The sequence below is a fragment of the Anguilla rostrata genome, chromosome 2 (assembly GCF_018555375.3).
Source record: "Anguilla rostrata isolate EN2019 chromosome 2, ASM1855537v3, whole genome shotgun sequence".
Lineage (NCBI taxonomy): Eukaryota > Metazoa > Chordata > Actinopteri > Anguilliformes > Anguillidae > Anguilla > Anguilla rostrata.
In genome coordinates this window covers 31,615,150-31,642,249 of record NC_057934.1, presented here as the reverse complement: position 1 = coordinate 31,642,249, position 27,100 = coordinate 31,615,150, and the positions used below count along the sequence as shown (strand labels likewise).

Below are 27,100 nucleotides of genomic sequence, written 5' to 3'. Positions count from 1 at the left end.
TGTCCGTCTCTCTGTTGGTTAGTCTTGCAACCACTGTTCATCTTTCCGATGCAGTTTGTTTGTGTTTGGCATACATTGTCATAATTGTTGACACAGTAAACAATTTAGAATTTTGTGATTAGTGAGCCTGAAATTCAGGCAGCCACTGTTTGCTTCCTTTGGAACTCAATGAGATATTTCATGTCCCTTTGAAAATGATCACTGATGGCCAGACCTCTATCACAGCTGACACATACTACCTATTGTGATTGCATGTAATTTGACTCACCTATGTTGCTGCCTTTGTAATTGTGATGTAGTGTGTGTAGTCTGTACTTTATATGTATATGCACATTAATGTAAATTATTTTATTTTTTTGTTTAATATACATTATTAAAGCTGAATATACATTATTGTGTAAAATTATTGTAGTAATTCGCACTTTTGAACAACTTTGTTGAACTTCGTTGTAAGTACTGTGCATTCTTCATATCTGAAATATAAATGCCCTCTGGTGGCTTCAGAGTAGTACTGTCACAACAGAAAGGGACTTCTGAAAAAAATCCAATCCTCGTCAGCTAAACCAACTCTAAATAAACCACATTTTGTGGATCTGCTGCATTTATAGTCAGGTCCATAAATATTTGGACATTGACAAAGTTATTGTTATTTTAGCTGTCTACCACAGCATATTGGAGTTGAAATTAAATAATGAATATGAGCTCAAAGTGCAGACCTTCAGCTTTAATTTGTAGGTATTTACATCCAAATCGGCTGAACGGTGTAGGAATTACAGCACTTTTTGTATGTGGTCCCCCCCTTTTTAAGGGACCAAAGGTAATTGGACAATTGGCTGCTCAGCTGTTCCATGGCCAGGGATGTGTTATTCCCTCATTATTTCATTTACAATAAGCAGATAGAAGGTCTAGAATTGATTTCAAGTGTGGCATTTGCATTTGGAATCTGTAGCTGTTAACTCTCAATATGATATCCAAAGAGATGTCACTCTCGGTGAGGAAAAAAAAAAAAAAAAACCCATCAGAGAGATAGCAAAAACATTAGGTGTGGCCAAATCAACTATTTGGTACATTCTTAAAAAGAAAGAATGCACTGGTGAGCTCAGGAACACCAAAAGGCCTGGAAGACCACGAAAAACAACTGTGGTGGATGACAGGAGAATACTTTCTCTGGTGAATGAAAACCCCTTCACAACAGCTGGCTAGATCAAGAACACCCTCCAGGAGGTAGGCGTATCTGCGTCAAAGCAAACAATCATGAGAAGACTTCATCAGAGTAAATACAGAGGGTTTACCACAAGATGTAAACCATTGGTAAGCCTCAAAAACAGGAAGACCAGATTAGAGTTTGAGACAAAGGTCAACTTGTACCAGAATGATGGCAAGAGAAGAGTATGGAGAAGGGAAGGAACTGATAATTATCCAAAGCATACCACCTCATCTGTGAAGCATGGTGAAGTGTTATGGCGTGGGCATGTATGGCTGCCACTGGAACTGGTTCCCTTGTATTTATTGATGATGTGACTGCTGACAAAAGCAGCAGTATGAATTCTGAAGTGTATAGGGCTATATTATCTGCTCAGATTCAGCCAAATGCTTCAAAACTCATTGGACGGCACTTCACAGTGCAGATGGACAATGACCCGAAGCATACTGCGAAAGAAACCCAAGACATTTTTAAGGCAAAGAAGTAGAATGTTATGCAATGGCCAAGTCAGTCACCTGACCTGAATACAATTGAGCATGCATTTCACTTGCTGAAGGCAAAACTGAAGGCAAAACGCCCCAAGAACAAGCAGGAACTGAAGACAGCTGCAGTAGAGGCGTGGCAGAGCATCACCAGGGAAGAAACCCAGCGTCTGGTGATGTCTATGGGTTCAAGACTTCAGGTAGTCATTGACAGCAAAGTATTTTTGCAACCAAGTATTAAAAATGACAATTTAATTTATGATTATGTTAGTTTGTCCAATTACTTTTGAGCCCCTAAAATTGGGGGGATGTGATTTAAGTCTACACTTAAATCACATCTTAATGGTTTCATTTCAAATCCATTGTGGTGGAGTGCAGAGCCAAAATGATTAAAATTGTGTCACTGGCCAAATACTTATGGACCTGACTGTAAGTGTGGATCAGCTGCATTTACGTATGTGTGGATTGGCTGTATTATTTGTGCATCAGCTACATGTATTTGTGGATCAGCTGCATTTATTTGTGGATCTGCTACATTTACATTATTATTCATTTTTTAGACAATAATACCCCTTACCTCAATGGTAAAATTGTATATCATTTAAAATGTATTGAAAATTAAGGAGTGAGACTAATAAAATATCTTCTTGAATTTTACAGTGAAGTGGCAATCTGTTTCAGAAACTCAATTAATAAGTATTATATACATAAAGACAATGTAGTCTTCATCAAAATGAACTTACGCTGTACATTTCTATTTTTACAGTACATTTCTCTTTGGTCTCATGGATACATAATGCATGTGTAGCCAGATCAGTGCCTTATAAGTTTATTGAGCTTTTTTGCATACCACCACAGTCAATGGCATTCACTCAACACAGTCAGACTTTGTATGTGCTAAGTAAATGACCAGTGTTTACATAATGTGGAGAAAACTAGAGATTCTGAAAGACGGCAAACTGAATTATTCCCACTGGTGTAATTTCATTGCAAGAAAAACATTGCTGCCACTGAAGACTAACTGTGAATTGGCTTGGGGGTCAAGCTCTAACACTTGTCTTAAACACCACTGGACATGGACCATTGTTCACACAGTTCTTGCAAATCTGAACGCTGTGTTCAAACACCGATTATGCTCATTTGAGAAAAAGAAAAACAGTTCAATCAGAATTAGGATCAGTGCCCTTAAACTTGACAGAACAAAGCGTTTACTCATTTAATCTGAGGATAGGTTGTTTTTTTAAACCTACAACATTTGTGCCAGGCAGCAAACCGGATCCTTCTCATCTGGAATTCAAATAACACACACTTACCTGGTTTCTTCACCAGATGGCGTTGTAGCATCAGCGCTTATTTGTATCCTGTCTCTCTTGCTGGCTGTGAGCTGAATTTTATTGACTAAGTACACTGCTAAGTTGAAGAACAGTAGTGTCCAACTCAGGTAAAGAACTCATAACCATAATGTGGTTTGGTGGACCTGGGCACTAGACAACATTATTCTATTGTGATATTGAGCCTCCATCCCTGATTTGATAATAATTATGATTTCAACTTAAGTTCAAACTGGCATAAAGGTGACATACTGTATGGCTTACATGTTAAATCAGGGATACATGTTAAAGCATTACATTTTAAGACATTAAATCATTAAGTTAGAGGCATGCATTGCCCATGTACATATCATTCTCTATTTATAACGCTGTGGCATACAATTCCTACAGTCACCATAATGTATTAGGCGTACAATTCCTATAGTAACCATAATGCATTAGGCGTACAATTCCTACAGTAACCATAATGCATTAGGGGTACAATTCCTACAGTAACCATAATGCATTAGGCGTACAATTCCTACAGACACCATAATGCATTAATGTTTTCAGGAAATCTGATATTGTTCCTTCCCCAGTGCATGGTGACAATCAGCACACCACAAATATGTTTTCTCCACTGTAGAGCCTTTTAGCCAAATTAAGATGTTGTTTCTACCCATTAACGCTGTGTTCTTAGGGCTGTGGATTATGATAAAAGGCTACAAAGATTAGCCTGAACACGATGTCCATTCTTCAAATTCTGAACATGATTATATTTAAAATCGACCAGTAAAAACAAACAACAGAAAAATAAACATTCAGGCATATTTTTTTTACCCAGAGAACACCTTTTTTATACAGCGTAACTGAAGTGTATTTGTTTTGACTTGTTGCTAGGTCTAGCCTGTACCCTCTGCCAGATTTGAGAAGATCAAAAGTGAGAAGGCACTCAGACACTCAGACCAGTGTATACCATTGTGACTTATGACTGCACAGAATTTGAATTTTATTTACAAATGCATAAGCCAAAATTTTTAGGTTGGAGCAATGCTGAAACCAAGACTATTGAGTTCATAATTCGTATCTGTCCTTTACAGGGTGAAACTCTGATTTGTAATTTTGTAATTTTATGATTACAAACAAGCTCACAAAACATATTTTTATACATTTAATATAACTTGGAAACTTGACCTGGACTAACCACTGCCACACCCATCAGCATGAGGGTTGTCAGTGATACATATATGGATAATTAATATGAATATCAATACGAGCAAAATCTGGCACCACTGTTAAAGTTACTTGTACATCAGTAAAATGAAATGAATTGTGGTTAGTAGTAATTGCAACTGACAATGGAATTAAACTTTTGCTAGTCCTAAGTTTCCTTTGAAGTTTGGGTGTAATGTGTAATAACAGCTTTTAAACAAAAACTGTCTCTTGTCTGAACATACATGTATTTGGCCAGGCTCCCTCAGAAAGACAGTTGTTTGAACAGAAATGTGGAAACAATTTCTGCAACTAAATCACTAAGCCTGTTGAGGATGAAAAAAAAATAAATGACAGTGTTGTTATGCTTGCATCATTCCGTTTATGTATGGGAAAGTAGCTCAGCCTTTCAGTGCACCAGAACATCACAGACGTCAATGGCAGTGGAGGCAGTTCTTCTGAACCACTGCGAAGGGGAGGGATTTGTCATCAGTTTGTATGCTGTTACACACACAGTCACAAAGATCATTTGGCAAGCACAGAGGTTTTTGTTTTAAGTGTTTAAAAACTCTGTATTGTACTCAGACAATGGGCTGTGGTCTGTCAACTACGGCTGAAGCTGAAGCGGATTCATTTATCAGAGAAGGCTGTTCAATTCTCAGCTATCTGTTTTTAAAGATACAAATATCTACATTCTAAAAAAGCCCTGAAATGAGACAAACATTTTTCTCCACAAAAATCGAACCAAATATAAGAACCAATTATGCATAGTATATCACAGTTCACAGAATATTTTTTTTTATTCAAGTTTTAGAAAGAGCTTAAAAAGCTGCCACATGTACAATTAATGTCAAACACTAGGTTGGAAAAAAGAGTTTGCTCCAAAAAGGCAATTGGTGCATTTGTGCTTGAAAGTCATTGATAAATCTGAACCAGTTTCAGAGGGGGACAATCAAAAGGCCAGACTGAATAATCCGGTATGGAAATTTGGCCTGGCTGTTGGGGTTAAGTACATATTCCTTTGCCATGGGATCTTCATTGAGTCAGACCAATGTATGTACATTTAATCTGAAAGATGGGAATATCACATATCGCTCCGTTTCTCAATCTGTTTTAAAAGAGGAACATTCTGTCCTTAGGGGAACATTTGACCCCACACAGTGCAACGGTAATCGTCTTTTTGGACACAGATTTATTGTTGTGTGTGTGTGTGTGCGTGTGTTGGGGGGGGGGGGGGGGTATGCAAAGCCGCAATTAGAGCCAGCGGGTCCTGGATGCTAGTTTCCCTGCCAGTTTCCCTGTCTGTTTAGTTTAATGTTGGTTTTAGTCATCCAGAGCCACTGACATCCTGTAAATTATGGCTTCTGGCTACTTCATAGTAGCAAACACTTTCCTGTTTAATTCCATTTTGTTGTTGGAGAGTAGATAATTACCTGAACATTTGCAGTTACCTAAGCAATCATCATGTCTTGGCATCAGGGAGTTTTCTTAAACATTAAAAGCAGGTCAGCTGTTTTCTTTTCACTCTTGTGAAATTCAGTGAAGTTGTCAATACCCAGTCCAGAGGGAAACAACTGGACCTTGGACCAGTACACATTGAGTGTCCATTTTAAAAAGTTCTTATTAAAAGCATTTGCAAACCCTTGGTGAGCAAAAAGCTGGCCACCAAAGATGTAAGCATGTGTTCTGATTAGTATTCATTTGGTTTTAATTCTGCTCTTGGATTTCATATTGAGTAGCAGTGCAATCAAACCTATGTTTGTTTATGTGTGCATGTGTGTGTGTGTGTGTGTGCGCGCGCAAGCGTCTATGTGTTTGCAGTTTTTGGTTTTTAGTGCACTTGTGTTTGTTTAGTGATTGTGCCCTTCATGTAGATCCAAATTCTTGTTTCCATGGCGAGGCCTACCTCCCCTCTGAGCCTGTCTCCAGAGACGAGGAGCAGAGGGGAAATCCTGTCAGACTAGTTATTAGAGGACAGGAAACCCCGACCCTGCACCACACCCAGCAGGAACCACAGAGCCAGTGGAATTCTCCAGTTGAAGATCACGTAATTCACAGAGGCACTCTTAAAGGTAGCACTCTCTCACAGAAATGCAGCATATAGATTTATGGCAGTGTGTCTACCATTTAACTATTTTCAGTAATTAGCTAATGTAGAGAATTTTCAGCAATAAGTCTTCTGTTATTTGGGATATTCATTTTTGCGGACAAAAAATAAAAGTACTTTTATGTAGTAGCTTCTGATTCATGTTGTCATGTCTGTGTCCATAAAAAATGCTGAACATTGAAACAGCTAGAAATTTGGAACATCAATGGACTATATTTGTTGGGAACATAGAGTGACCTCCAAAATAATTCACACCTTTAATAAAGAAAAGCAAAGAAGGCTGTATAAAATAAACAGAGTTAATGCACTATTTTGTCTGCTCAAAAATGGGAAAATTTCAGTTAGATGCAAAAGCATAGGGAAAGTGACACAATTTGTGTTATTTTGGCTCTGTACTCATGGGAAACCTGTGCTAGTTGAGTGAAAAGGGGGTTTCAATTTAGTGTCAGATGAGATATTCAAGTGCATTGCCATAGATTTATTTAGATTGATTTTGTAGCCTAGAAATTTGCTGTATTGTGATATTTGTGGGTCTCTTTAATACAACAGTACATTGTTGGCATGTAGAGATAGACAATACTTCTCTTCTCCCACCGCTATACCCGAGATCCATCCATCCATCCATCTATCCATCCATTATCTATGCCCACTTATCCTGAGCAGGGTCGCGGGGGGTGCTGGAGCCTATCCCAGTGTGCACTGGGCGAGAGGCAGGAATACACCCAGGACAGGCCATCAATCTATCGCAGGGCACTATACTCAAGATATTCATGTTTATTCTGATAAATTTTGGTAAAATGGTAAATGGACTGCATTTATATAGCGCTTTTATCCAAAGCGCTTTAAATTGATGCCTCTCATTAACCCATTCGCACACCAACGGTGAAAGGCTGCCATGCAAGGTACCAATGAGCTTGTTGGGAGCAATTTGGGGTTAGGTGTCTTGCTCAGGGACACTTCGACACGCCCAGGGTGGGGGATCAAACTGGCAACCCTCCGACTGCCAGACAACCGCTCTTACCTCCTGAGCTATGTCGCCCCACTATTTAAAAAAAAATTTTGCCTAAGATTTGATTATGAGCGAAAACAGTAGTGGTGAAAGAGAGGCAGCCTTGACGGCAGGCCCTAGCCACTGAAAACTTATCGGATAAAAAACCATAGGGTTAGAATACATAAGCCTGTTAAGTTTAATGAAATCACAGCCTAAATTAATCTTTTCTAAAACAACAAATAAGAAGCTTATCCCCACTCGATCAAATGATTTTATGGCATCTAGTGGAACAGTAATGGCGGTGTGAAGAAACACAGGGAGTTATTGACATTGACTGTCTCTCTAACTTCAGTTTGCAGGATTTCAGGCCAGCACTGATGCAATCGGTAAGAATCACTGTCCAGGCTTGAGGTTCCACTTACAATCTTGATTGTAAAGACTGATAAGTAGATTGACGGTGGATAAACAAACATTGATTTACTGCAGGCCTACTAGGTGGCATAATATACCATAATTGAAATTGAGCTACTACTCATCAGTTATAAAGAAATACAATTTATCCCTAACGATACACAATTACCAGCAAACAATGCAATTAGGCAGCAAATGAAACATATATTTTCACTCTAAACCAATATATATGTAACAGTAGGCAAAAATAAAATCTACTATAGTATAATTTCCACAGAAATATAACAATGATGTAACGTGTAGCATAAGTGTACAGCGCACATGTGAACATTTTCAACATAGGCCCTACAGCATATTGACTATTTTAGCTAATCTTTGGTTTATTCCAATTGCTTATTTGTCCGTTCTCATCTAATTGGTCTTCGTCTGACCCAGAAATCAATCGAGGTTTGCCATCTTCAAGGACATTCCTGCCCATTAAATGCTCCTTGAAGGAGCGATAAGCATTCTTTGCAGAAGTTTTTTTTTTGGAGCGGGTGACATATAAATGATCAACCTGTGGCTCTACCTCTCCCCATATGCCCCATTCACATGGCTTCAAACAGATGGGTGACTGCATAAGGATGTTCCATTTGCTTAATACATGTTTCCTCGCTTCCTTTCCTTGTGTCCTCCAATGGGTGGAGCTAAGGATCGAGGAAAAGATGTGAGGAAAGGATGCATGGAGGGAAAAATAAGCGACTGGAATGAGCCCCTGGTTACTTGCTTCTTCCAAATTGTCTGTTTACATGAAGCATAAACTATGTAATATAAGAAACAGAAAGTGGTTCAGGAAATGTTATACACAGGTTGTGAATCAAGCATGATAAATGGCAAGAGAACAGCAGAAGTCCAATATTCCACAATAATGCAAATACTATTATGAACTAAACTTGCTACTAATAATTTCAAGATATTAACAATATCAGTAAATATTTAACAGTTCAAAGGATACACACTAGTAGATAGCAAACAGGAACACCACAATCAGAACCTCAGTAATGTGAACTCTGCTGAACTCTCAACAACACCATCATGTGGTGAACCCATGGATGGTGGATTGGGAGGGTGGGCTCTTCTCTCAGCACTTTAGCTAGCTGTGCTCCTGTCAATGCTGTGCACAATACAAGGCAAGGATGGATTGCTGTTCCTCAGGAGTCATGTGGAACCTGGAAGTGAGAAAAGAAATCTCTACTTTGTCTTCTCGACTCTCGGTCTGGAGATTCGCTACAGACCCACAAGCCTGCTGGGAGGCATCACAAAATATGTAGTTTTCTCTCTGGCTGATCATTGAGTCCGTCTCCAGACTGCTGTAGTATCTTGGTATGTTGTGCAGAACAGGGAGCTCATACTCCCACTCCTGTCAGGAAGTAGGTAGGTCTTCTGGCAGAGATGGGTCATCCCAGCCCCTTTGTCTTGGTTGTTGCACCACCGCTCTGATGGTTTAAGTCACAATAAACCTGAGGGGGTCATATTGGTACATGGTATATGGTACAGTATATACCATATAACATTATATGATGCGCATCGTGGTTGTTGGGTGATGTACGGGCAATGCTGGTGACACAGTGTGTCAGATGGATAATGCCAATGAAGTACAAGGGCTGATTCATGGGTGTTTGGTTGACCTTGAGCTATCCACAACTCTGCACTATCTGACCTGCTGTCTGACCGGGAGTTGGGAGATAACTGCTGCTCACCCACTGACACAGTTAAAAACCGCTGCTTTCCAATACCTTGGCTTCTTCTTCACAAGAATCTGGGGAGTGTCTGGTCTTTGGAAAGCGGGCTGACTTGGTGGAATATCACTGCTGATACTGGAGGGTCTGTTTTCAGCACCTGGCCCAACTTGCTTTCTCCAGTCTTTGGATTTCAGAGATGTAAGCTGCTGCTTGCTCAGAGTCTTTGGAAAGTCTTTTCTCTGTGGTGCACAAGGGAGGGAACTGTGGTTCAAACCCCGCCCTGGGCATGTCGAAGTGTCCTTGAGCAAGACACCTAACCCCTAACCTCTAACTGGTCTGGCGAATGAGAGGCATCAAGTGTAAAGCGCTTTGGATAAAAGCGCTATATAAATGCAGTCCATTTACCATTTACAAAATCAACAAAGTAGTGGAAACCCACGTCTTCAACGACAGACAGTGGTCATCGAGAGCAATGAATTCAATTCATTTTCTGTTATTTTTCAATCTCGGTCATTTGGCCATTTCTCTTGCTTTTTCATCATCTGCAGCAATGTTTGTTGCTTAGCCACAGCTACTCTCATTTGTCTTGTCTTATTCATGTAAAGGAATTTCCCATTTTCCTGTGGGTGATGTGTTTTTAAGCATTTGATTAAGTTTTGTTTAATGTTGTCTTACCTCTTGAAACAGATGCATTGCATTCTTTGCAGAAAGCTGGTTTGCTGTCTTTTTTTTTCCAAACTGAAATGGTTCCACACTGCCGACATGACTATAAATTAGGCTGTTTGGTTTGTTTTTGGTGCCACAATATAATATTTTGTTTTTTGTGATAAAAAAATAATTGTTTTGTGTACAGTAAAAAATAAATAAATAAATAAAAATAAAAAAAATAAATATAGGCCCATGTACCTATGTCCTCCGCAGCCTTCAGTGTGTCTAACATAGGTATCGGTGTAAAAAAATTATAGTTTTTCTAATACCAGATACGAGTATTATAAGGTGGTATCAGACCGATTCCAATAAAAACAAGCAGTCTCCGTGAACCCCAACTAATTACTAGTATTGTTTATTCAATGCAGCCTTTTTACTTATCTTTATCAAATGTGTGAGAAATTTTGGAGTACACAGTAAGTATTCTGTAACAAATATTTTCTAATTACAATCGGGTATAATGTCAAACCTGATTGTCTTAATAATTACGCATTCAAATGTCCCATTCATGTAATTACCCATTCAAATGTCGGCATCAATCCAGACATTACATCAACTTAACTGGAGCAAGACGCCTCTAAGGTTCTGTCTGTCAACAGCACCAGGAAGAAGGGGTGGGCTGTTTTCTTATCTCACTCTCCTCAACAATATTAGAGACCTAGATATATGCCTGCTTATTTACTCCATCTGAAGACTTCTCAGTGCCCTCTGCACTCTGAGGAGAGCTCTCATTACAAAATGACCACCCTGCTACCCTTTGTTCTCTTTCCAGTGCTGCTCTGGGGTACGTATCTTTTGATTAATCAAGTTCTCGGGAGTTTTCTGACTGAATTGTTCCAGCCATTTGTTAGACAGCATGAGGAGAGACTGTGGTAGGAATCAGAATCTGAAGAGGCAGATTGCTTCACATACAAGCTTGCCATTTCCAGGATCACTGGATAGACAGTGTTTGATGAATTTATAGCATCAAATGAACTATGGAATTATGCATCTAGTTTGTAATATTGTAAATATGCAGAAAACCACTTTACAAAATTATGAAATACATCTGTGAATTCCAGGTGGAGCTCTACAAATCAACGGAACCAAGGAAGATGATGGTAAAGGGTCAACATTTACAAACTATGGTTGTATGGGTGGTTATCTTTACACTGAAATGCTAAACATTTTTGTATGATTAAAGTAAACTGATGCACATTCTGGAATGATTAATGATTAATGACAAGACTAATAACACAAAAATTCCTTATTTCATGTCATGGTACTGTAACCATCAGCTATTTGATAATGATGCTGAGTTGAGGTTTAATTTATGAAATAAGGTCTTTTTTCCTCTTTCACTGGAAATGCCTCAACATTTTTTGCAGTTTCATAATACTGTGGGCAAATTTGAACCTTTGAGGTATGAGGAGTTTAGAAAGGGAGGTTTTTCAGAATGCTGAAAGTTTAAAGTGAAGGAAAACTACAATAATTGAACGCTTATTAATTCAAATTGTAACTAACATTACTGCAGCCATTTTTTAAAAAGACAACTTATTTTGTAGCTACAAACTATACAAAGCAATAATTGATGGTAATCAGGATCCCAACAGAACATTATAGGGCTGCCCCCGACCAAAGATTTTCCTAGTCGACTAGTAGTCGTTAGTTCAAGCCATTAGTCGACTAGTCGTTGCACGTTTATGATATTAATTTAATTATTTAAAAATATATATTTTGGGGCATCAGAAAATGGTTTGAGTTCCAGGGCTGAGAAAGAATGTTATAAGTAACATTGTTAACACTGTGCTACATTACAGAAAAATACAAAACCGTAATAATGAGTCTTTAAAATATAAATTTTACAAGCGCACGCACGAAGCGAGCCGCCTGTTAATGACAATGCTAATGGCAAAAGTGGTAATGATTCTGAACGTGTAGGAACAACCAGCAAGGAGACTGAACATTTTGTTAATTTATTTCAACACAGTGTAACATCACACAACTTATGAACTTGTAACACCAACACAATGAAACAAATGATAAATAAAAACAGCCTTTTGTTAAAAAACTAAATTGAAAAAATATTTTCGTCTCTTTTTAAAATGCAAATAAATATAAATTATATAAACAAATAAATAAATATACAGCAAGCTGAAACACTTAAAAGAGAAATATCAGTGCAAAAATAAACAGGCCTATGGAGAAGTAGCCTCAACATGGAATGAAAACTTTCAATTTTTTATGAGGTCAAAATGCAAACAAAAATGTAACATTAACACATTTAACGGCAGCAATGAGTTGGCGGTGTACGATTCGTTTCATGTTTATGGCCCTGACTTTGAAATGGCTATCGAGTCAGATAAATAGAGTACATGGTCGTAGCCCTAACTTCCCTAACTAGCCCTAAGATTAGCTACAGCATTTTCAATTCCTTCTACTACCACGTTAAGCGCACGCATGCTTTGTACATGGCGAGCGGACATCCGCCAGCAAACCGGATTCCAGGGACCGAACTAAAGCTACGAGACAGAGAGTAAAAACACCTACGTTGCAAACACATCTTTGCATGCAGAGTTTGCATGTCACCTTCTTGGGGTCATCCTTTACACGCTCAAAATGATCCCACACTTTTGCCTAACATAGTCTAATAACTTTTTAACGACAAGGCGCAGCTTCCGAATGGAGTTTGAGTAGCCTCACGAGCCAGTCTCTTTTTTGTGCTTCGTTCAACAGAGTTTGAGGGTTTCTTTTCCCCCTGCGAATAACCGACCAATGAAAACTTGGTCGACTAAGACTCTTCTTATCAACTAACAGTTTGGTCGACTATTAGGGGGCAGCCCTAGAACATTAATTTGTTGTATTCTTCTGCAGCAGCTTTCTTAGGAATACATCTCTTTTCAAGTGGCCCTTGTAGATTTGTCATGCTTTGCAGACTGTTTAATTTCATGCTTACCCTTTGAAAATGGAACTATTTTCATACATTGTGTTCTTTAGCAACAGTGCTATGAGATGGCCCTTTGGGTAATCATGACAATGCTATATTTCAATTTATTTTCATCAGTGGAAAGTTTGATGTTAGGCATACTTGCGATACAGCTGCTTTGGTATCTGTTTTGGTAGACTGGTCGGTGTAGCTCAAGAGTAGAGTACTAAACATGATTTTCTGTATGATTTAACTGAACAGTTACATAGATACATGCATACATTTAGAATGACTTTTACTCAGTAACATGTCCAATATTAATTCAACTCTGACAGAGTACATATGAGCCAAGTTGAGACCATATGTAATCAGTAAGAGTTGAATTTTACACTGAAAATGTCACTGTGTACAAGACAAATAATGCAATAGTTCCTAAATGCACACCACTTTGCTGTGTGCTCTCTACCAATTTTGTTAATGATGTCGACATGAGGTATGTCTTCTACCCTCCAACACTAGTTTGTTATTAGCAATTAACTAAGAAATTATAGCTGTTGGTATTTAACATAAGAACCAAATTAAGGTTTATAGTGAATTTATATTCACTACACAATGTTAAATCAATGTTAAATCAGCTCTAACAGAGTGCAGGTCTAATCAGTGTTAAATCAGCTCTAACAGAGTGCAGCTCTAACCAGTGTTAAATCAGCTCTAACAGAGTGCAGCTCTAACCAGTGTTAAATCAGCTCTAACAGAGTGCAGCTCTAACCAGTGTTAAATCAGCTCTAACAGAGTGCAGCTCTAACCAGTGTTAAATCAGCTCTAACAGAGTGCAGCTCTAACCAGTGTTAAATCAGCTCTAACAGAGTGCAGCTCTAACCAGTGTAAATCAGCTCTAACAGGTGCATTAACGTGAGTCAAAATCAGGTACTAGAGTGCATAGTGAGTCCACACCGTTTAATGCTAAACATCTTTAAACGCTGTGTATATATACAGTATCAATGATCGTAGATCTAATCCAGTGCTCAACGAGTCATAACCTGTGTCACCTACGTGTTATGACTGTTGAATTTCAACTGCTTTCTTCATTGGAATATCTGGCAACGATCTTATTCCATGAACAGGGTATGTGTTTGGAGAAAATGTAATAGAGAAGAGAGGTCGCCATCTTCTTTGTTGTGCCCCCAGAGTCCTTCCAGGAGCAAGAGAAATTCCTCGGTTCTCACTGCAATGAGAACCTTTTGGAACTGTACAGCACTGATTGCCGGCTCCTGTTCCAAGAGGACATGCTTGACACTAATAAGGAGCTCTGGTGTGACTGGCAGTCAGTCATAAGGTCTGTGTCTACTCTATTCGTCTGTGAACTATTCTCTATTGTCTGTTCGCCACTTCCCAGGGACACGGTGAGAACAATAGGCAGCAGGCAGGTCTTTAGAAGCACTCTCCCAGTTGATACAGCGCTGGAGGAAGTCGATCGGTCACAGTTCGTCAAGGCGGCAGCTCGAATAGGCAGTTGGAATTACCTGCTTCCGCGAGATAATGAGCAGGAGGAGTGGGCAGAACTTGTACTGGTGTGGCAGGATGCAGAACCAAAAGAGTTCTCAAGGCAACAGTTTTGGCTTACCCTCAGTGGTTGTGCTTTCAGCTCATCCCATACACAAGAAAACCCTGTTTTTCCATCAATGAAGCCTTCTTGATTTGTCATTTTTTTGTGATGAAAAGGGCAATTCTAATAATATTGCAGCATGTAACTACGCATACTAATGATAACAATAGAACTACTGACTTGTTTGTGATACAAGAAATTGTTACTGTTGTACAGTACATTTTTATTTGCACTTATTTGGACTGTCTTAATATATTGAAATTGATTATGCATTTTTTAATGCACAACTGTATATACTTTAATATATGGCAATGCATTTTCACTGCTGTTGGTTTGATGTTCCAGGCCATACAACAAGCTGACTGAGTGTTTGGAGGACATCACGGGCACACTAGCCTGCTTCTACCCCAATCACATTGTGGAAAAGGCCTTCCTACAGGTCCATTCCATCTACTTCCAGTACTGCCGTGACCAGGAAGATGGCTTCAGCGATCCCCCTCATTACGTGTCAGTTTCCCTCACCCTAGTGCCGGTTTGCCTCATTCCTATCCTTGTTTCCCTGGTGGTTTGGAAGAGCAAGGTAAAGGAATGAGGGAGATCATCTGGTGGGACAGCACGGTTGGATACTAGATGGAACACTTTCCTGAAGATCTTCCGGTGTAGAGCTGTGAATTTGGGATCATAAATGCAAAGCTGTGACTGCTTTAAGCTATTGATCTTATGTTTTTTTTTTTTTGAAAGTCTGTGCGTGTGTGTGTATCTGTGTCTGTGCACAAGTTTAGATGTGCTTGAATCAGCTTCTCCAGGAATAATTGAATTGTCTTAAACACAGTTCCAAAGCTATGTCTATAAAGGTTACTAAGGAATGGAATCTAAATGCATTTAATCGACGTAGCACTAAAACCTACTTTACATTTCAAAACAAAAAAATTGAAATGCATAATTAAATGCATTTTTAATACACAGTATGGAGAAGCAAAGAGAGGCTGCTTCTTATTCCACTGTGCATCACTGAGCCTTTTGTCTGCTGGACTACTTTTTAACAAAAATCACTGCAACACAGTACTGATGATGCTGAGTCAGGCCACTGCTTCTTCTGCATGTTACTGTAATTGTAAAAATGAGGACAATTTTATTTCATGTGCTTTCATGCAAATAAAAACAAGTTAAGGTTTATGAAACAGTTCTTTACACTTTTTATAAATACTACCTTTCCTGGATGTATTATTATCTTGTGCATTTTTATCATTGTTGTGCTGTATTTTAATAGTATTTCAAAGACAAAAACCCCAAATACAGAGAGAAAGAAAGGGAGAGAGAGTGTAGGTACCTGTCTTTATATGGGCTTCTGTCCCATGGTGGACACATCAGAGGAAGTGAGGACTTCCTGTTGTTTTAGGATGTTCCTTTAAAATGGAAGAGATATGTAAGCTTGATTTAGCTGACGAACAAAGGATGAAGCAGTCTGTGAAAATGCGAGGGCCTTCTGCATCTATGGGTTTCATGGGAGTTCTGTGTTTGGGTAAGTTATCATTTCCAAAGAGAAAACAATGTAGGTATTCCAAATAACTGGGATATTTGAGTGTATACTTTTCCTTTCTTTGTGCATATTAAATTATGTGGGAAACAGTGACTCTAGCACTAATTATTTGGCAATAACTGTTATATAAAGTAGAATATCCCTGTAATATTTGAAAAATATAAATTTATCTAATGGGGTAATAGTAAGAATGGCTTAGACTTCAGCAATGTTAATTGAAAATTATTTTTTTAAACAAATTATTGTTTCAACTGTAAATATTCTATAATGATTATGTATTAATAGCTAAAATCACAAACTGAAGCATTTAAAATAATGAACTACTTACTTCTGAAATCTAGGAGGGGCCAGTCTGGTGGTATTAAATTGTTGAGCCAAGTTTCACACTCAAACATTTTATCATCAACAGGCTAAACCATTACCACATACACAGTAAAACATTCAGTTTTAAATCAACCCTTACAGAGTACATATTGTTCCTGTTGTACTCCTATGTACTCTGTTAGATTTGAATTAACACTGGACATTTTACTGTGCATGTGAATAATGTACAGTTTATGTTACCGTGTTGGTGTCTGAAGTGATAATCAAAGGCACAAGCTGAGAGCTAGCATTTAGAAAAATTATGCTATATTTTAATTGAGAAATTTTTGTATTGACATGAAAAATTGTTATGGAATGTGCTTTGAAAAGGGTTAACTTCCCTGAAACCAAGACTGCATTTTTGTGCTACAACCACAACTGAACTTAAACAGGATGTTTTTGATGAAAGGCAAAAAAACACAACCAGACTTGCAAAACACACCGCTAGTTCTGTTGTGGTTTCATCAAGCGCTCTTTGACTTTTATAAACAAAGAAAGAGTGAGAAAATATATGACCTATAAAACCATATTAGAACTATACTTTTTCATATTATAGAACAACAATTTTTGATTTGTATCACTTAGACATATATACAATTCACAGGAGTTACACAACAAAACAGATGACGAAAGTTACAGTTGCGGCCAAAAGTTTACATACACCTAGGCTAAAGATATTCAAACTCAGTTTTTCACAACTCCGCACATTTCATATTAACATACATTTCTTTTGGCAAGTAAATTAGGGCATCTACTTTGTTCACGTCAGAGGTCATTTTAAAGCAATCAATTAGAGGCAGATTTATTTCAGCTTTAATTCACTATATCAGAATTCCAGTGGGTCAAAACAGTGGCCTTAAACAGTCTGGAAGATTCAAGAAATTGATGTAATGACTTTTTAGAAGCTTCTGATGGCCAACTGTCATAATTAGGAGTTCATTGGCACCTATGGCTGTATTTAAGGGCCCACCTTTAGAGCCGCTGCCTTTTTGCCCTTGATACCATGGGAATATCCAAGCAACTCAGCCGAGACCTCAGAAAAAAAATTGTGGACCTAGTTTCTCCTTAGGAGCAATTCCCAAACAACTGAAGGTACCACGAGGATCTGTACAAACAATTGCATGCAAACACAAAAATCTTGGGACCACACAGTCAGTGCATCGTTTAGGAAGCAGGCACAAATTAACTCCCAGGGCTGAACAAACTTTGGTCCAAAAGGTTCAGCTGAACCCCAAGACAACAACAAAGGAACTAGTGAAGGAGTTGGAAGCATCAGGTACCAAAGTAACTGAAAGGCTGTTGCGCAAGGTAGAAGCCCCTACTCGGAATAAAGACCGGAATAAAAAAGCCAGAATGACGTTTGCAGGTGATCACTAGGCCCTAGACCTAACCTTTTGGAGGAGTATTCTCTGGTCAGATGAAACAAAAATTGAACTGCTCGGCCATAATGATCAGCGCTATGTATAGAGGGAAAAGGGTGAGGCTATTAATCCAAAGAACACCATCCCAACTGTGAAGTATGGGGGTGGTAGCATCATGTTGTGGGGGTGTTTTGCTGGAACAGGGACTGGTGCACTTCAGAAAATAGATGGCATCATGAGGAAGGAGGCTTATCTAGAAATACTGAAGCAACACCTCAAGACATCAGCTAGAAAGTTAAAACTTGGTCGCAACTCGGTCTTCCAGCTAGACAATGATCCTAAGCATACCTCCAAAGTTGTAAAAAAATGGCTTAAAGACAACAAAGTGAAAGTACTGGAGTGGCCATCACAAATCCCTGACCTGAATCCCATAGAAAATTTGTAGACTGAACTGAAAAGGAGTGTCCAAGCAAGGAGGCCCACAAACCTGATTGAGTTACACCAGTTCTGTCAGAAGGAATGGGTAAAAATTCCAGCAAAGTATTGTGAGAAGCTTGTGGAAGGCTACCCAAGCGTTTGATTGAATTTAAGCAATTAAAAGGCAATGCCACCAAATACTAACAAAGTGTATGTAAATTTTTGACCCACTGAAAATCTGATTTAGTACATAAAAGCTGAAATAAATCTGTCTATTAGCTATTATTTTTAAATGACCTGTATGGTAGCATGGAATGAGTGGAGTTGTGAAAAATTGAGTTTGAATGTCTTTAGCCTAGGTGTATGTAAACATTTGGCCTCAACTGTATGTTTGATAAGTTTCTGTAGTACCTAGCATTATGTTCTATTTATTCTATTTCAAGATAAACATTTTTTTTTTTGTAGGAAAAGATTAACAATGTACATTTTGTTTCATTCAGTTTGCTTTAATAATGAGCTGACACATTGGGTTGGTCATACTTTTAACCATAAAACTGTTGATATCTTTTTATTTTTAGTGGCCTGTTTTACCTTTTCATATGGAGAAGCAGAAGTTCAGGGAACCCAAATGCCTGGTAACACCATTTACCCTCTAGTGCATTTTAAAACATTTTATTCTGCATTCTGACATTATACAATTGTTGGTACAATAAGCGCAACACTTACGCAGATTGTGCTACCAGACGAGCTCTCAATTCACTATTTTCAAACAAACTGTTAATCTTACTGCACATTACAGATATGTAAGCAGTTGTCTCACCACTCAGTGTTGCCATTTAGCCTGAATGTGTGGGCTCCTGGGGTGCTTGTTAAATAAAGATCCTTCCAACATGGCTCAGTGGTCACACAGGTCATGTTGATCCAGAAGGCTTCCTCTGAGCTAGAGACAAATTAAGAGGAGAATATCTATGAGATACAAGTACAGAAGAACCTCAGAACCTAATTAATTGAGAGCTCAGTTGGACTAAAAAGCAACATACGTGGTATGCCCTATGACCAAGACTGATAGATAATGTTTAACAGATAATGGATATAATAATGTCAGTGTCAATGTTTAACATGTGCAATATGGTAGTTTCAGGGAACTCAGCACCAGACATTCCATTGCAATTTTACAGTGCCTAAACTAACTTTCAAATCTCATATATTTTTTGCCCTCTATGTAAGAGGTATTAATATTAATCTTGGTGGAAAGATGAAAATTTAATTACGAATGTCATTTCATTTGACTGAAAAATATGTGCTGTTCAGAGCCAATCTTGGTAGTGAAGATAGCATCGGACACTTTGCCAAAAACTGTGAACTCTTGTGTTCTTTTGAAATAAGAAAGATCCTGTGGGCTTTTTGCTGGTACTGTATGATCGATTCCCACTGCCATATGGCTGGTATTTGTTTGAGGTCAGTGTGATACAGAGGTTAACTCAAACCTTGTTACCAGAAGCCCTTGGGCCCGACTTTGTGCGTTTGTTCTTCAGACACTCCCACCATTCTGACTGTCTGCAATACTGCCTCGATCTCGAATTGTGAAACAGCTCTGAAGCAGTCCCCCTCCCAATACCCCCTTCCTCTTCTTTTCTCCCATCCCCCAGTCCAGTACCATGTTCTTCCTGAACATAATCTGCGTGCTGTGCAAACACATCTTATCTAAATAGTTATGGCTCTAGCCAAATTAAAATCCATTAGAAGTTGCTCTTCAGGCAGTTGTTTCTTGATATAAACATCTGCAATTCCCTTGTTTCTGCTTATCTGAAATTCAGCAGAGCGAATACAGGTCTTGCACATGTGAAGTTCTACAAGTCCTGTGTGTGCCTGTGCAAGAGAGCGTGCGTGCGAGCAAGGGTACACTTTCTTTTGTGCTTCTATCAAATCATTCTTTAGACGTGTAAATTTCAACTGGATACACGTTTCATCAAAACACAATGATGTGATATTGCGTCAATGTTCTTGATTCATTTGGTTATTTCTGTGTTGTAGCACTGATCAGGTAACGAGAAACCGGTGGTTTAAATATTTTTATACCAAGAGTAAAATTAGTTTTAATCGTGCAATATTATGACGTGTTTCCCCTCGTGGTTTAGACATAGACGTTAAGTTACTGTGCGCTTCATAGGATACTTTCGATTAACGTTTGGGTGCTCAAATTAAAGTTTTATGGTACAGTTCTTACTATAGAAAGAGTAAACATGTGTCATAATAACCCGAGTATAAAGAAAGCTGCTGTCAAACAGCTGTTATGATATGACCACATGTGTCCTGTTGAACAAAGATCTGGGGCGATAAAGCCATGTTAGTCCTACCGCAATGTCCAAGAACACCCGTACTCGCTTCGTATTTTTCATCAAATCAGTTTCTGGCGTTAAGGTTTCATCTGTGTTTCCTCTCTGGAAACTGCATTTAAAGATAGATAAATCACGATTGCAAATATGGTGTGACTATTGTCTGTGGGATAAAGGGGAAAAAGCTCTAGGCTACAAAAGCTTTTTGGCAGATGTGCATGAGCCCGGACTGCGTGTGACGCAGCGAATGTGCTTCGGTTAGAGAGGACACCCTTTTTCTCCCTCCCCTTTATAATATTCGTTAAATGAAATAAATAAAAAAACGGAAGGGAAACTTGTCCAGTCAGCTGCAGTTGCAGTGCGAAGGACAGACAGGCACCCGGCATAACATCTGGTAACCGGGAGTTAGGCTACATCTTGTGTCCTGTGTCTTGCTTCCACCCTGCCGAGTTTCCTGTTATGCTCCACTTTACTTATTGTAAAAGTTCTGGTTTTCTCTTGATGGTTACAGTCGGAGACACGAACCGTATTCGTCTTCTCTGACATGAAGAATACTCTCGGCTTTTGGGGGATTGTCCTTTTTCTCATCTTTAGTAAGCAGTTCTATTCTATTTGAGTTGCAGTTGGTTCCCTTCCGTTCTATTTGCGTTGTCGGAATTTCGTTAATTCATTGATCAATGTTGGCTTTTAGAACGCGGGATGTTCTATTCTAATGTAATAATATGTCATAACTGAAAAAATGTTAATCAATCCCGTGCTTATAAACCACAATGGTTTACGAAATGTAATACATGTTCTTCGCAAAGTCAGCTCAAGGCTGCAATGGTACGATTAATTTATTCGGAATGCAATGTAGTTATTAAATGGAACAATAATAAGATCTAGTACGAGTGTTGTGTTTTCATTGTATTTTTTTCTGTTTCAGATTCCAGCTATGGCAACAGAACGACAGAACAACAGACAGGTACGGTTCTTTCAAGCGCAAAATGATCATTCTGTCTCCGATTACCTTACAATGACTTACACATCTCAGAAACAGATAACTTGTAGTTCTTTCCTACCGACCGATTTAAGTTGAGAGTCGTGCATCCTGTCAGGCCCACTAAAGAATATAATCAGAAACATACTTTAGTAATTATTCAATTATTAAATCAAGTAATCTTTCAGCTCAGGTGAGATCACCCGATTTATTTATTTATTTATTTATTTATTTATTTAGTCTTCTTTGTTTTGTAGGTTGCCGGAACAAGTCGGAACACTGCAACTCTTTTTGCGTATTTTGTGACTTAAGTTTTAGAGAGAGGAATTTGTGCTACGAATTGTTGATTAAGCAAATGTGCTTTGAGCCTTTCAATAAGAGTATGTCTACTTTGAACCCCAAAGAGTTCTGCCAGTGGAATAGCATAAAGAGGTTAGTAGCCACTTGTGTATCGTACAATACAGACCACTGATGTTACAGGTAATTTCATGGATTTTCATTGTGCGCAGTTTTCATTCTATTGCAAGTATGAGTGAATGATCGAAATACTTGTATTGAATTACAATGTTCATTACCCACTTGTATTGGATAGGGAAACAATTTAATTTACCGAGCAGGTCATAGCTTTAGTAGAAATTTTAGTAGAAGACATAAAAAGTGCATGCAAAGGAAACAGCTGTAATGTCATATCAGACCAAGTTATTGACCATACTGAAATGTGAATGTCTCTCTGACACATACATGCATGCACACACACACATACACACACACACACACTCTCTCTCTCTCTCTCTCTCTCTCTCTCTCTCTCACACACACACACACACACACACACACGTCACTGAAGAAAGTTGGGAGCTTAACAACTTTCACACCAAGCCTTTTCCTGAGTGGCAGGACATTCTAAAAATACCATGACATACATTAGCAGTTCTACTGTGATCCTTTGCTGTTGTGACAAGTAACCTTGCTGTCTGTTTCTCTGTCCCCTACAGCCCTTATGATAAATTCACCATATGCACAGAGGAGAGAGCTGACTGCCTATTAATCCCCTGGCCCAACAAGCTGGTGGAGAGAATGTTTGTGGAGATCCACTCAAACTATTTCAAGTCCTGTCCTACGCAAGAATTGGATGACCCTCCTCCTAGCATTGTATTCGCCCTGGTTATGACACCCATCTGTCTCATCCCGGTCATGGTGGTGCTAGTGGTAATGAAGACCAAAAATGGAGATCGTCGCACATAACACCAGATAGCATCCAGTTTGGGCTGTCTTTCTGATTCAATTATGGATGCAACCGTGCCCCAAAATAATAACTTTTACACACCCAAAAAAATCTGCCACCAGCAAGTCAAATACGTTTATGTCATGTACTTTATGTCATATGCTTTTAAGTATCTGAGCCATTAATGGGGTGTGATATGACTTTGTGGTTAAGAAATTGGACTTGTAATTGGTTTTTGTTTATATGGATGTTGTGTGTGTGTGTGTGTGTGTGTGTTGGGTCTGGCAGAAATGTTGATGGTTCTGTTCTATGGCATCTTGTAAGGCTTAAAAGTAGCACACAACATGACTTGCTTTGCAGTGTAAAGTTAATGATATATGGAAATAGTGAGTATAATGTAGCCAGAAACATTGTGTTTGTGTTATGATTTCTCACCCATGGGAAACTCCCTTTACTTGACCCTACCTCAAATTTGGGGGTCTAATGAAAAAGCAACCATTTCCTATCTACAATACTTTTGCTATTTGTTAATTATTCTAATTATTAAGCTATAATCTTCATATTTATTGTATTTTTTCTATTTTATTCATTGTAAACATGAGACATTCATTTAAGTAATTCAGTTACCACTGTTTAGAGATTGCACAATTTGGTGTGAATGTTTGCCTAGTTAAACACACCTGTGAAATAGCTTCTGGAATCAGAGAGTAAAGCTAAGGTTGCCACACTCATTAAGGTATACCAGTAGCAACTGCACTGAATAAAAATGGCTACCATAGTTACTTCCATTGGGATTACTGTTGCGACATATAGGGCATAATCAATTATATGTCCCCTTTCTTAACCGCTGTCAGTTGCTATGTGACACTTTTCACATGGTGGTCATGTGGAGGAATCACAATACTTCAGAAACCACCCACAACACTGAAGGGGGCTCTAGTGGCACTTTGATAAGGCACTACAGGGAATAGTGTTTTAAACAAGGAATAGGTTGCCTCATGTATGGCAGTCATAAGGGAACAACATCAAACCGCTTCAGAATATAGCCTTTACCTTGCTGTCAGCTGGTAAACACAGAAAAATCTGCATGCGTTTATCAGGAATCAGCTGAGCTGATGAGGTTAAGCTTCATTAAAGACTAGAGCTGTGGGTCCATTTGCACTCTGTAGTTTTCACACTAGTAAGTATTCACTCCTGTACTTTGCTCTGGAGATAATGTTCATTCATGGCTTGAAATCTGAAGATTTTATGTGGGAATTACTTGGAAATTATTATATTTTTTACAGAAACGAGCGTGGATTGATATTCAGCCACAGAAAAGTAGTTATATTTTTTGACTGGCAGCTTTTGTCTTTGAATGTCTCACTCTTGATGGGAAGGCAGACATGAGGCAGTTGCTTGGATGAAACCGACTGGAAGCTTTGTGAATTACTTCTTCTTATTTTAATAAGAAAGCAGTATGATGACACAGGGTTCAGAGAGGATCTGTCATAGTTTTGTTGTGGAAGACAATCAGGGTGAGATGCTGGGGACAATAGCAGGAATCATATTTGTCCAAATGACTTTCCTGGCATTGTCCGCACACTGGCTTCCTTCACAGCCAAAAGTGCTGACGTTCCTCTTTCCTTTTGTCAAAGTGCTGGTGGACGCATGCTTGAAAGTTGAATCAGGCATTAGATTTAAGCTTAATTTGGAATGAGACTCTAAGAGACTAAGTGGATATGGTGGACCTAGGACTGTATACAATTAATATTTGTTCTTAACACTGACTTCAAGATTCAAGAATTATATCTTTTCTTCAACACCTCAGCCGTAGCTGGTTAGTTTTAGTGATTGATGAATTCAGAAAACTGTGTTTGGGAAGAAAAAAAACAAAAACAAATCATGGATGTAATAATTATAAGTCAACGTTATGGCCAAATGTTGTTTGAATTCAAGCCCTTATCTTTTAATGACAATGAAGCAAAAACTGAAAATGTAAATCAATAGGCAGTATTATGACATGCTTAAATTTTAGTTATCTTTTAAGTGCTAATGTAACATTACAAAATAAATGAAGCAAAGTGTTTTTCTAAATGCTGTTCATGACATTAATGTTAAAAATACTCAAATGTTCAGTGCCTGGCTTTAATTAATGATGTATTAATATATCATGTATCTTACTGTATGTGAGAAAGTCCAAACTGTATTGAAGTGCCTGTGAAACAGCTTTTATACTTTAATGTATACATAGCTGCTGCTCACCTCCATTGTCAATCCATATGAACATATAAATAAATTCTTCCATTGCTGTACATAAGGAGCACATGTACTTATTTGTCCTGTTGCTTTAAAGGAATAGATGTTTGTGGAACCATATGGTTGAATTAAGCTGTTAATCAAAAGGTATACCAATTTTACAGTGCTATGAAAACCTATGTTTTGGAAGCTGTGATTTCTGCCAAAGGAGGTGTTACTAAGTACTGACTGACATGATGCCCATGATTTGTTTGCACATGCCACATTTCCAGTTAAATTTCTATTGAGCATAGAAATGCACAGACATGTATTATATGTCAAGCTTGTTCCCTGCAGAGATTGGGTTAACTTCCTTTTGAAGTTTTTTTTATTTTTAGAAAATCAATAAAACAGAGGGTGGCCAAACTTTTGCACACATGCACATATATACAGATGAAACTTATATATAATGACCACTAAGTTGACAAACTACAAACTACAGCTGTAATGTTAAATTTTTCTTATCATTGATCTAATGGTTTTTTAAAAGATCCCCTTAAACCAAACAAAACTTTTGAGTTTCCATGTTGTTACGGTGTTGTTGTAGTTATAGGATTTATCCTGCAAAAGAAAGTCCTGGGCCCCCTCCCTGTTGGGTTATCTGGAAGCCAGTTGTGGCAAGGCGTTCTCACAGTGTATGTGCATGAGTGCACGTGCGCGTATGTGTGTATCGCACTGGGTGTGGTGATCAAGATGTGGAATGACTTTCCCTCCAGTCCTCGTCTTCGCCAGTCACAGGTCATCTGTTCTGCGTCACCCATTCGTCACGTACACTGGACACACCTCACGGTGCTCGGCCAACCAGCCGAGCACGAGCGTCAACATTCTGCCAAAGCTCAGTCTCAGAATGGGGCTGTACCTACTGCGTGAAGGAAACCTAGACACACCCTTCCTTAAGGCTGCTACCCCTCACCCCTGGGAACAATAATTCAAACTCTTGCCCTACAGCCAGTGTATTCTGCTTAGTCAGTGTCCTTTTTAGTGGGGTTATGTAATTGTGAGCTTCCATAAAATGGCTGAACCTTCAGTTAGAATTCAATGTGATTATTATTATTCGCTATTGGAAGCATACACCTTTATATCCTGAACATCTTTTCCAGAGAAGAGAATATTAGACCAGTATCATGATCAGTAACAAAATCAACAACAACAGCAACCCAAAAAAGGGAGGGGGGGTTGGGGGGAGGGTGGCAACACTAAAGGCATTAGACAGGGATTTACTTTCCCAAACTGAATGTCATTACTATTCTGTAATCTTTGTAAGCTACCCAAGGACAAAAACATCTGCTGGACTGTATGAAAAATAATACAAGAAAATAAGAAATTGACATTACAGACAAGAAGAAAGGAATTCTTTTTTTACATATTATAAATGAACTATTGAAAAATGATGAGAGAGAATCTGTATCACTCAGACTATTACGCAGATGGTGAAATGTATATATGTCTACTTTCTATGTACAGGGCCCTATTTTTATGGTCAAGGTGCATTTTCCAATTGTTAGGCCTAACACGAGATGCTGGCAAATCAATTTTGGTAATTTTGTGTCGCCAGGCTTTAGTGCAAAAGAGTAAAAGAGTGTAAAAGAGGATGGTTTAACAGAAATAAATTAACTGTGGGTGCTATGGAGGTTTGGCTTCATTATTGCTAAACATATCCCAGCGCAAGATCAATTCCCCAGCTTTGCTCGCTGCAATGAGAGCCTTTTGGAACTGTTCAGCACTGAATACCAGCTCATGTTCCAAGAGGACATGCGTGACACTAATGAGGAGCTCTGGTGTGACTGGCAGTCAGTCATAAGGTCTGTGTCTACTCTATTCGTCTGTGAACTATTCTCTATTGTCTATTGCCAGCATTCAGTTAGATTTGGATAGGCAGATAGGGGCTGGAGTTACTGATCAGTTTTCAGTACGTTTCCCTACCCATTTCCCTTATAATTTACCC

General features: G+C 38.6%; 2 protein-coding genes and 1 long non-coding RNA gene across 7 annotated transcripts; 2 read left to right on the top strand and 1 right to left on the bottom strand.

Annotated features, from left to right (window-relative positions):
- Window positions 1–10,767: 10,767 nt before the first annotated feature.
- Window positions 10,768–15,838, top strand: LOC135247776 (receptor activity-modifying protein 1-like). 2 transcript variants are annotated; one of them, XM_064321591.1, is made up of 4 exons: window positions 10,772–10,930; window positions 11,208–11,246; window positions 14,240–14,387; window positions 15,003–15,838. In XM_064321591.1, the coding sequence occupies exons 1-4, from the start codon at window positions 10,813–10,815 to the stop codon at window positions 15,247–15,249; spliced, it is 552 nt and encodes a 183-aa protein (XP_064177661.1). In that variant the 5' UTR covers window positions 10,772–10,812; the 3' UTR covers window positions 15,250–15,838. The 2 variants fall into 2 exon arrangements, with proteins under 2 accessions (XP_064177662.1, XP_064177661.1); XM_064321592.1 differs by lacking the exon at window positions 11,208–11,246 and having other exon boundaries at window positions 10,768–10,930.
- On the bottom strand, window positions 15,376–20,890 carry LOC135247778 (uncharacterized). Its single transcript, XR_010328301.1, has 4 exons — window positions 20,696–20,890; window positions 19,159–19,278; window positions 15,988–16,063; window positions 15,376–15,763 (listed from the first exon to the last, which is right to left on the bottom strand). It is a non-coding gene; the product is annotated as an uncharacterized LOC135247778 (long non-coding RNA).
- Window positions 16,041–25,177, top strand: LOC135247775 (receptor activity-modifying protein 1-like). 4 transcript variants are annotated; one of them, XM_064321588.1, is made up of 6 exons: window positions 16,041–16,179; window positions 18,917–18,973; window positions 21,186–21,267; window positions 21,600–21,638; window positions 21,911–22,085; window positions 22,649–25,177. In XM_064321588.1, the coding sequence occupies exons 2-6, from the start codon at window positions 18,938–18,940 to the stop codon at window positions 22,896–22,898; spliced, it is 582 nt and encodes a 193-aa protein (XP_064177658.1). In that variant the 5' UTR covers window positions 16,041–16,179; window positions 18,917–18,937; the 3' UTR covers window positions 22,899–25,177. The 4 variants fall into 4 exon arrangements, with proteins under 4 accessions (XP_064177658.1, XP_064177657.1, XP_064177659.1 ...); XM_064321587.1 differs by lacking the exon at window positions 21,186–21,267 and having other exon boundaries at window positions 16,080–16,179; XM_064321590.1 differs by lacking the exons at window positions 16,041–16,179; window positions 18,917–18,973 and adding an exon at window positions 20,900–21,068.
- The last annotated feature ends 1,923 nt before the right edge of the window (window positions 25,178–27,100 follow it).